This window comes from Daucus carota, chromosome 2 (assembly GCF_001625215.2).
Source record: "Daucus carota subsp. sativus chromosome 2, DH1 v3.0, whole genome shotgun sequence".
NCBI classification, from domain to species: Eukaryota; Viridiplantae; Streptophyta; class Magnoliopsida; order Apiales; family Apiaceae; genus Daucus; species Daucus carota.
The window spans coordinates 4,592,320-4,602,929 of NC_030382.2; the positions used below are offsets into that span (position 1 = coordinate 4,592,320).

General features: G+C 34.6%; 2 protein-coding genes across 3 annotated transcripts; both read right to left on the bottom strand.

The window, feature by feature from the left end:
- Nucleotides 1-384: 384 nt before the first annotated feature.
- On the bottom strand, nucleotides 385-3,094 carry LOC108203230 (lysine-specific demethylase JMJ26-like). 2 transcript variants are annotated; one of them, XM_064086403.1, is made up of 4 exons: nucleotides 2,937-3,094; nucleotides 1,553-1,717; nucleotides 987-1,277; nucleotides 385-765 (listed from the first exon to the last, which is right to left on the bottom strand). In XM_064086403.1, exons 1-4 carry the CDS (start codon nucleotides 2,997-2,999, stop codon nucleotides 625-627), a joined length of 660 nt encoding a protein of 219 aa, XP_063942473.1. In that variant the 5' UTR covers nucleotides 3,000-3,094; the 3' UTR covers nucleotides 385-624. The 2 variants fall into 2 exon arrangements, with proteins under 2 accessions (XP_063942473.1, XP_017227476.2); XM_017371987.2 differs by lacking the exon at nucleotides 1,553-1,717.
- A 3,757-nt stretch (nucleotides 3,095-6,851) lies between these two features.
- On the bottom strand, nucleotides 6,852-9,286 carry LOC135150315 (uncharacterized). Its single transcript, XM_064086578.1, has 4 exons — nucleotides 7,806-9,286; nucleotides 7,647-7,731; nucleotides 7,476-7,563; nucleotides 6,852-7,423 (listed from the first exon to the last, which is right to left on the bottom strand). Exons 1-4 carry the CDS (start codon nucleotides 9,284-9,286, stop codon nucleotides 6,852-6,854), a joined length of 2,226 nt encoding a protein of 741 aa, XP_063942648.1.
- Nucleotides 9,287-10,610: the final 1,324 nt, after the last annotated feature.

Below are 10,610 nucleotides of genomic sequence, written 5' to 3' on the forward strand. Positions count from 1 at the left end.
GCAACCCCCAAAAATAGTTGCTATATTATAAAAAATCATTGCAATAGCGTCTATTGCAATGATTTTCAAAAAATTGACCGTTAACTTTGCCCCCGTTGCCATAGGGTCCTTTTTGCAATGAATTAACACATGTATTGCAACAAGTTCAAATCATTGCCAGAGCCACATATTGCAACAAATTTTCCTCTATAGCAATGCCATCTTAATCATTGCTGTAGTTTGTTATTTTATTGCAACAAAATTTGCAACACTTTTTTTTTGGTTTAAACATTGCCATATAGCACATGTGGCAACAAATTTTGGTCCTACTGCATTGTTTTTTAAATGATTTACAATAGAAAAAGCAACCTTTAGGGCAACATTATAATCATATATGCAACAGTATGAATAAAAAAAATTGACATGACCATTTCAAAAATATATTAATCCACCTTTAAAGGTTCAACACCAACAAATCCCAAAAATAGTACTAAGACTGTTACCAACCACAACTATATGATTTCAGCCCTAACTGATTTCACTCTACAGAAGTACTAAACTTAAACTCCTAATGGCTAATGAAAACGAGAGTGACTATTTGTTCTTAAATGCTTGCTTTCCTTGCCAAATGGATCTGGAGCAGATTTAGTTACGGTTACTGATGATTGATGAAGTAGGTACTTTCTGTGCTGATGATGATGGGCCACCATGTCCATTAGAAGTATTCCTGTTTTCTTCAAAGTATGTCTTTTCAGGTTCAACAATCATTTTCCCCGTTGATGGTGCCTGGTCAGAGAAAAATAAGTAAGATACAAACCAATAATTCTATCCTTCTCGGCGAATAACTTTATCTTCTTTGATACTCGATGACAGGAGAGTTACCAGACATATAGGGAATACTTGAGTTCAAAGTGAGATACAAACAAGAACAAAGAACAACAAGAGATGTAAGATATTGTATATTATATTTTCTCGGGGAACCCCTCATCCAGTAGTTATAAAGGTACCTGCTTTAGCGACAAACAATATGTAGGCCTGGACTCTCTAAAATGCTTTCTCAGATATTCTTTAAACTTCAAAGCATCTTCTGTGTGATAAATGTCCCAAAGGGCACCGCTTTCTGGGTTTTCTGATTCTTCTATATCATCATGTTCCTGCTGCTCCAATCCATTCCCCATTTTGCCATCTACATATATCTCTTTCTGATCTTGAAGATGGTGCTTTTCTTTCCAGTGTTCTATTTTTGCAAGCTCTGAACCACTAAATGTCATCTCTTTATTATGCATAAGCACATACACCTTTGACAGAAGACATAATAATCGTAAAAATGGTTATTATGTATAATTGCCTTACATACAGTACTTGTAAAAACTGGAAATAGATTAATGAAAAGTTCTAGCTCAAAAATGTCATCTTTCTTGTAAAAAAAAAACTCCTGTTCTGATACAAGACTTGACAAAATATTTTACTGCTATACCTTGTTAGACTTCGTAACCAAGAAAGAAACAAAAAGACCTGATTTTAATTGGTATTCAAACTACGAAGTGGGCCGTAAATACAAAGTAGATCATACCACATCTGAATCATTATAGTTTATTTTCGTGACAGAGTCTCCACGTCCCAGTTGCTGGGAACACCCATAAGCGGTATACATCTTTGGCCCTATGTGTGGCAATAAATGGTCGCTAGGTAACTTTACAGCAAGATTAAAGTAGCTGCTCTGAGGATGTGTGTACTCCTTTACAAAGATGCATATGTGCGTCTATGAGTTTCTATGAGACGTAAGATTAACAATAAATGGATGATGTCGGCTTCATTTAGTGTCAACAACATAATTTTACAATTAATAATAAACGGGAACAAGATAGATATATGAGATAATGCACCTCACAGGGTACAATACCTGTAAATATAAAAAATTATTAAGAGGTTACAAATGGTATGAAGATTTCCAAAAACAACTACGGAGATGAATGTTAATTGACAAAAATAAAAGATTTAAAACTATGACTTACTGGAATAAAAGCTATCAAAGCCAGGACGCTTCCCTTGCTAATTAACATCTAACTAAATAATTATTGATATCTAAACATTTTACACAAAACTTAAGAGTTCTATGAATTTGTTTTTCTTTAATATGCAATTGCTAATACCCTTGCATTTAGCTACTACCGCTGCATGTATGAATTTGAATGTAAATATACTCAATGTGACATATATAGGAAAACTAAATTGATGGCTCAAAAGCTGCGATACCAAACTGCTATCATGATACCCTGAGACCTTTTACTGACCTGATATAATCACTAACCCTCAACTAAATTCACACAAAATACAGACAAGGAAATATGAACTATAAATTTAAAGTTGGTGACAGAACAGAGTCTTTTTGTACACCTATTTTCACATAATTGAGTCATAGAACACGGCCAAAAATTTCAATAGAACAGTACAACAACTCTGGCAATTGTTCTGGGACTAGTAATAACAAATGGGACTAGTAATAACAGATATAGTGTCACAACATACCCCTGTCCTGCTGCGGTATCCAAAACTGTACAAAGTAGAATAGACAAAAATATTGGGTTTAATTATTCCCATGACCAAAAGAATTAATCCACAATCTTGATATCAACTAAAACCTGCAAAACTACAGAAATTCAAAAGGACTCCGATGATGAATTCTCTAGGAGACCTATTCTCTTGGCAGCGTAATTAACAAATAAATAAACAAAACACCTAAATTAACAAACAAACAAAATCCCTAAATTACCAACTCATAATTAAACAAACCCATGACCTAATTAAGAACATAAACCATTAATTTATCACGAATTAGACCTAGTTAACAACAAATAATCGATTATACACATGTACAAACTTAATTAAACACAAGTACAAACTCAAGTAAACACAGATCCAAACCCTAATTACATTGAGTCAGGGGGAGACAATACCTCCCTATGGTTTACTTTTTTCCATCTCTTTGGCCTTTCTTTTCTCTCACTTTCGATCTTCATCTCTCCCTCTCCTTCTCCGTCGCCTTCTCTTTCCCTTCCCTCTCTCTCTAGCCTTCTTTTTTCTTCAGTCGAATGAGTGTTTGTGAGGTGAGGTAGACAACTTCTTACTTTATTTTAATTAACCACGCAAAATATTTTATGTATCCCGCCTGTGTATTTTCATTGGCCCGCCAATTTTTCACAGCCCAAAAATATCATCTACTGCAATGCTCTCTAGTAATGTTGCAATAGACGGTTCTTTCTATACTCCTGTCAAATTTTTTAACGAAATTTTGACTCAATTGTAACGAGTTTTTTGGCATTGCAATAGACTAATTTTAATTTTTCAATTGCAACGATTTTGAGGAAAATTTCTTCCGAGTCGTTGCTAAATCCAATCTATGGTATAGTGTATGTATGTGTGTGTGTGTGAGTATGTAATATATATATATATATATATATATATATATATATAAGGAATAGAAAATTAAGTTAAATATATATATACAAGGAACATATGTATGTGTGTGTGTGTATATGTAATATATATATATATATATATATAAAGAATACAAGGAAAATTGTACATATATGTATATACCTTAAACTCATTAACAACATCATCCATCCAGTCCGGCTTTTTGGCTATAATATCGGTATATGTGTATGATCCAACCGGCCAAAGATCACGAAGTATTGCAAGCAAAGTCTTCTTTGCTTGGTCATCAAAGATACTGTACAATGATGACAAAAAAATCTTATGACAAAATCCAAAAACAAAAAATACATTATAAATGCAAAAATAAAATGATTAAGTAATTACCGCCCGCCATGAATGTCAATCCGGGTAGGTTTTCTAGGCAGCTCTTCCCCGAACTTTCCCATAGAATTAGTTCTGGGCCTACGTATCAAGCGAACAAATTCAGTTTGACTTCCCGCAGGACTTGGCGGAGTAGCTGGACTTGGTGGGCTTTGATCATCAGCTGCTTGAGTTGGAGGAGTCCGTGGTGGGCTTTGATCTTCAGCTTGAGTTGTAGAGTTGCGGCCTTTCTTGCCACGAGTCGTGCTACCTTGAGAAATGGCGATCTTCTTTTTGCCTTTGTCTTTTTTTGGCGCCATAGCCTATACATGAACAATAATGACATATATAGTTAGTCAATTGAAATTAATGATCATAAGATATATATATACTAGTTAAACAAAATGCAAACACTAATTCACATTCACGAAGAAAAGATAAAAAAAAAATGAAGCATGTTCTTAGCACATCATAATGAGATATTATGTCTTGGATTAGGCTATATAATGAGCACATCAGTTTGCACAAACAAAAAAAAACAAAATACTGGCAATGAGAGGGTAGAGCTAGACATGACATTGCTCAAGTAAGTGCTACATATTCTCCTGACTATATCTGAAAACCCTTATAGCATTCTTTTGCTTGGATAATATATTTTCACACCGAGAGTACCTTCTTCAATAGCACAAGAAAGAAGGTCTGATGCACGTAAAGATAGCAAAAGTTAAGACAAACAAACCTCGGGTGCAACTCAAATCACTATCCCAAGTATAAATCCCTAAACTGAGAATAATCAATTCCGATTCATATGTATATCGAAGCTACCATGCTATGTGGAGATTAAATCATTATATAGAGATAAAATATCTAATGGACCAAGGCACATTAACAATCGGCCTTTGTTATAAATAAATGAACTACTTGACTCATAAACTCGAGCACTAGTTTTGTGGAAGGCAAGAACCATATAAAACTGAACTGGACTGAAACAAAAATTCCACCGACTAGCAAGCGAAGGAGGTGCAACCCAGTGTTCTGGAACAATACCCATACATTACGTGCACAGAACACCCACAAATGCATGCACAAAACACAAAAACATACGAAAAACACCAGATTAAAGCAGCACAGGAGCCAAAACAAGATAGATTGAAGCAAAACAGGACACAAATTAAAACAGAGCCAAAAATAATCATATCAACAGATAATAAAACTGAAACAACTAAAATTCAGCCAGATTAAAGCAAATATAAACATATAAACACCAGATTAAAGCAAAAAACACCAGATTAAAGCCAAAAAAAATCGAAACCCTAAAATTAGTACAGAGAGAGATGCGATAGAGAGAGAGAGGCGGAGAGAGAACATAAACTAACACATGTATAGAGTATATATAAACCCTATGATAAACCCTAATTTAAGGATAGTACAGAGAGAGAGATACAGAGAGAGAGAGAGAGAGAGACGGAGAGAGGGCTTACAGAGAGAGGGGGTTTCAGAGAGAGAGCTTTGAGAGAGACGAGAGAGAGCGTTGAGAGATGCGAGAGAGAGCTGGGAGAGACGAGACCAGAGAGACGAGCTGGGAGAGATGAAAAATGAGAGACGTTAGGTGAGTTTTAACCCTAACATAATAAAACGACGCCGTATACATATGTAAACGCAGTCGTTTTATGTGGGCGGGGGTTTTAACTTTTCGTGGGAAATAACCCGGGAAAGCGAAAAAAAAGGGTCATGCGGAATCGAACCCGCGACCCCTGTGTACGAAGGACAACGCTCGACCACCAAACCAGCCACAACATTAAGTTAAACATCAAGGGACTTAAATATATACGTAACCTTATTTTACAAAATAAAATAAATAAAATTCAATATTTCATTATAATATTCCTTCAACTAATGTTCAAAATGATTGATTTTAAGGACCCATATAAGTTAAGTAATTATATTCATATCCGTACGGTTGGATCATTTAAATTATTTATTTATTTTTTTTAAAAATTAACCCTACGTTCATATTTAAGTATAACCTAATATTTTTGTTATAATATCTCAACAGATAAAATCCTATTGATTTGATTTTTGGTATACAAGTACGATAACTACTTAATTTACGATCCGTACGGTTGGATCGCCCAAAAAATAAATTGATATTTCGAAAGTGTAAACCCTAGGATAAGTTCAGATAAAATCCAAACCCTGAACTCCGACGTTCACTGCAATGCATGATTCGTAACAGAAAAGCGTCTTTATAATTTTTTTTATATTTTTCTTCTTTTGTTATCGTGATTGGTACCTTAAATTAGACCATATCACAAAGATTCTACATTTTTCTGTTGTTTGAATAATTAATTTGAAGTTAGTTAGTTAGTATTTATAAATTGTTATGAAAATAAAAAATTTTAAAAATCAAATATTAAGTGATGAATATTTTTATATTAATTTAGTAACTAATTAAAAGCTAGTTTCAATTTTTTTAGTTTTTTTTTAATAGTTTACTTAGCCGTATAATTTTTTTTGTTTTTCTCACAAGTCAAAACCGACCGCACAGCGGTCGGAAATGAAGGAAAAAATGATCGGTTTTCTGCATTGAGGATAATGGTCGGAAATGACTTAAAGTTGGTCGGTTTTCTGTGTTCAGTTTATAAGTTTGGTCGGAAATATGTTGCATTTAGTCGGATTTCTGTGTTCAGTTTATGAGTTTGGTCGGAAATATCAAGCAAATGGTCGGTTTTCTGTGTTAAATTTTTTGTTTTTTTTACAAGTCAAAACCGACTGCCAGTATATGCTGTTGGTCGGTTTTCTGCAGTACAATGAATACAATTGGTCGGAAAAGTGATGAGTTTGGTCGGTTTTCTGCAAGAAAATGACCACAATTGGTCGGAAATGACCCCAAGTCGGTCGGTTTTCTGGGTGTAAATGAAAAAAAAAGGATCAAAATGACCATGATTTGTCGCTTTTCTGCGTATACAATGACCAAATTTCACAAAATAAATCTCATAACATTTCAATTTTGAAGCATAACATTACAATTTCAATTCCATGAAACTAAAATAGTTAATTACAATATCTAGCCACTAATCAATATCTTCATAACCTTCTTCTTCTTCCTCTTCTTCTCCTCCTCCTCCTCCTCCTATTTCTTCTTCATTTTCTTGATCTTCCTCATCAAATTCTTCATTGTTTTCATCTTCATCATCGTCATCAACTTCATCATTATCATGATCTTCGAATCGAATTCTTGGAATTGGCTCATATTGTGCAAAGTCAACGAACAATGAAAATATTGAAGTGGATGCATTAGATATATTTTCTTGGTAGGTATTTTCGGTAGAAGGGGTAGTTGATTCATCAAGAGGACTATTTTTAATTGAAATAACCGTATAGAAGTTAGTACGAGGATTTAATACACTTGGTGCATAATACACTTGAGTCGCTTGACTTGCTAAAACAAATACCTCGTTCGACCTTAGTCTTGACTTTATGTCTATACTAACAATTCGATTTTTGTCAACACGTACACCGCTTCCCGCGGAATCAAACCAACAACATTTAAACAAATACACATGATTTCCCCCCCTATAAACAAGTCTAATAATTTCTTCTAATTGACCATAATAATTTTCAAGGGCATTAACATGAGATGTACCTTTGACAAGGACACCGGATTTATCCTTACAACGAAATTTATATCCATTAACCTTGCAAGATTGAAACGTCATAATCATGCGAAGATGGTCCATTAAGTAGATCTTTGAACCGTGGATATATTGCAACATCATTCTCAATCTAAATATAATAACATACAAATCAATACAAGATGAAAACAAAAATCAATACAAAATCAAAACAAAAAATAATAAATGTGTTACCTTTTTCTTGAACCAAATTTTGAAGTTAGTCTTGAGAAGTGATTCCAATTCTTCGGGCGTTGCACCCGTATAAGATGCGTATTCTCTACACAAAAGTGTGGATAGTTAAAACAAGATTCAAACTTACTTTTTATGAATTTTTTCACAAAATAAACATACCGAATATATGGTTGAACCTCTGGCATGTTCAAGAGAACATAATATTCCGCAATGAAGTATTCATCATCATCCAAGTATCGAACAACATGTTTTCCCAAACACTCAATTGGATATCTAAAAACCTCCAAAATACTATCATCTTGTTTCTCAACCGCAACTTCGTTCCTTCCCACGGTGTTATGAACCGTGCCAACATTTGACTTAAAGTAATTTGAACAAAAGTTGACGGTTTCTTCTTCGACATATTTTTCCGCAATCGAACCTTCCACTCGTGCCTTATTCTTGATCTTATCTTTCATAAACTTTAACAACCGTTCAAAAGGATACATCCATCTATAGTGAACGGGTCCCCCTAGACGACATTCTTCGGCCAAGTGTAAAACCAAGTGTTCCATAATATCAAAAAAGATTGGGGGAAAAATAGTTTCTAGCACACATAGTGTCTTTACTATGGATTTCTCTAGAAGTTCTAGATCACTACGTACTAGAATTGTCGAACAAATATCGACAAAGTAATTTGATAGTGCCGCAAGGGCATCCAAAATATCACGAGGTAAAAACTCACGAAAAGCAATACTCATCAATTTTTGCATAAAAATATGACAATCATGCGATTTTAACCCGTGAAACTTGAGAACATCCATTTTGACACATCGAGCTAGATTTGAGCAACACCCGTCAGGAAGATCTAATGATGATACCCATTCACATAATTGGCGAAGTTGGGGTCTTGTAAGCGTAAAACGTGCCTTTGGTTTCACCCCATTATTTAACCATAACCCGGACATCACACCAAGTTCCTTACAATCCATCCTAGACTTGTTGTGATCCTTTGACTTGAAACGGTCATCCACAATTGTGTAAAATACATTTTCAAAAACGTTCTTTTCGGTATGCATAACATCAATACAATGACGTAACCTAAGTGACGACCAATATTCAAGTTCATAGAAAATTGGCCTACTAGTCCAATTGTGTTCTTTGCCATAACCCAAAGCTCGTTGTTTGGTCAATCTTCTGGGAGGAGGGAATTGCAAATGATTAAATGTTGATATTTCATACTCCCCACTCATCCGACCCCTAAAAACGGCCCGCTCTGTACTTGCGAACTTGGGTCCTTTTTTCCGTAACGAATCATTTTCATTCAAAAAAATTCGATTAGTCCCATACCAACATGGCTTTCCACAATTTTTAAGTTGGAAGCCTTTTACACTTCCAAGACAAACCGGGCATCCACATTTGCCTTTTGTTGACCATCCTTTGAGTTGTGCTAAAGCCGGAAAGTCACTTATAGTCCACATCAATGCCGCCCTCATGTGGAAATTATTTTTTTGTGATTGATCAAATGTCTCAACTCCACTATGCCACAAAATCTTTAACTCATCAATAAGCGGACGAAGAAATACATGAAGATCCTTCTTTGTATTATCCGGACCCGGAATAATGAGAGTCAAAAACATGTAGGGTTTTTTCATTGACATCGATGGAGGAAGATTATACACAACAACTACTACCGGCCAAAGACTATATACTTTATTACCGGAATTATCAAAAGGATTAAAACCATCGGTTGAAAGACCAAGTCGTACATTACGAAATTCCTTAGCAAACGAAGGGTGTTGCAAGTCAAAATTTTTCCAATCATCTCCGTCCGAGGGGTGACTAATTTCTCCCTCTTTTACCTCTCTATTCTTGTACCATGTCATTTGTTTAGCCGTATGCTCCGACATAAATAATCTTTTGAGACGATCTATAAGAGGAAAATGTCTTAAAATCTTACGAGGAATTGTGGTACTCTTTTTTCCACATGCTTCTTTGTAACGACTCTTTCCACAATGATCACAATCTTTTTTGTCTTTATCATCCCCATAAAACAACATGCAATTATTTTCACAAGCATCAATTTTGTTGTATGAAAGCTTCAATTCCTTTACTATTTTCTTCACCTCATAGTAAGTAGATGGTAATGTGTGTTTTGGTGGAAGAACATCGCCAATAATCTCAAGTAACAAATTAAAAGATTTCTCACTACAATGGGATTCATTCTTAAAGTGCAACAACCTTGTGGTGAAAGATAGTTTTGTGTAATTGGTGTTTCCCGGATATATTGGTGTTCCACATCTATTGACTTCTTTGTAAAATTCGGAAGCATCCGCATTAGGTGGTTCTTCTACTCTACTAGTACAAGCCTTAGGTTCGGCTCCAACATCTCTTAACATCGCTTCCATGTCTACCGGTTTTTCAACTTCTCTTTGAACACGATTATTTTTTCTTCGTGATGACTCCCCATGAGATGTCCAAATTTTATAACCCAAGCAAATTCCATTAGCTATCAAATGATATCTAACATTTTTTATGGTCTCCCATGTCCCATTTTTACAATTAACACATGGACACTTCATCAAATCTTCAACTACACCTTTATTCTCAATTGCAAATTTTATAAATTGCTCAACACCCAATTTATATTCCGGAGTAAGTGTTATTCGGTTACTTTCTAATCGACGATTCATCCAACTACGATCATTGGTCGACATCTACATACAAGCATACACAAACAACTCAAAACAATATACACACACATACACATATATATACACACAATTATATACACAAATATATACACATATGTACACATATATACACATATATACACATACAAACATTTCATACCTCCAAGTTCAATTTCAACTTCACCTCCTATTTTAACTCCACCTCCTATTTCAACTTCACCTATAATTTCAACTTCACCTTCAATTTCAAAATTACACATTTCATAATTAGAAATATATTCAAAAAAGAAGA

Bases quoted from the DNA above. Each gene is read 5' to 3' on its own strand.
- LOC108203230 (XM_064086403.1), bottom strand. From the start codon at position 2,999: ATGAAGATCGAAAGTGAGAGAAAAGAAAGGCCAAAGAGATGGAAAAAA. The intron at 1,718-2,936 runs GTATTGTCTCCC...ATCTTTGTAAAG, and splicing joins AAAAAGTAAACCATAGGGAG to GAGTACACACATCCTCAGAG. The intron at 1,278-1,552 runs GTATGATCTACT...CTTCTGTCAAAG, and splicing joins ACTATAATGATTCAGATGTG to GTGTATGTGCTTATGCATAA.
- LOC135150315 (XM_064086578.1), bottom strand. From the start codon at position 9,286: ATGTCAATGAAAAAACCCTACATGTTTTTGACTCTCATTATTCCGGGT. The intron at 7,564-7,646 runs GTAACACATTTA...TATTATATTTAG, and splicing joins AAATTTGGTTCAAGAAAAAG to ATTGAGAATGATGTTGCAAT. The intron at 7,424-7,475 runs GTTAATGGATAT...TCCTTGTCAAAG, and splicing joins TGACGTTTCAATCTTGCAAG to GTACATCTCATGTTAATGCC.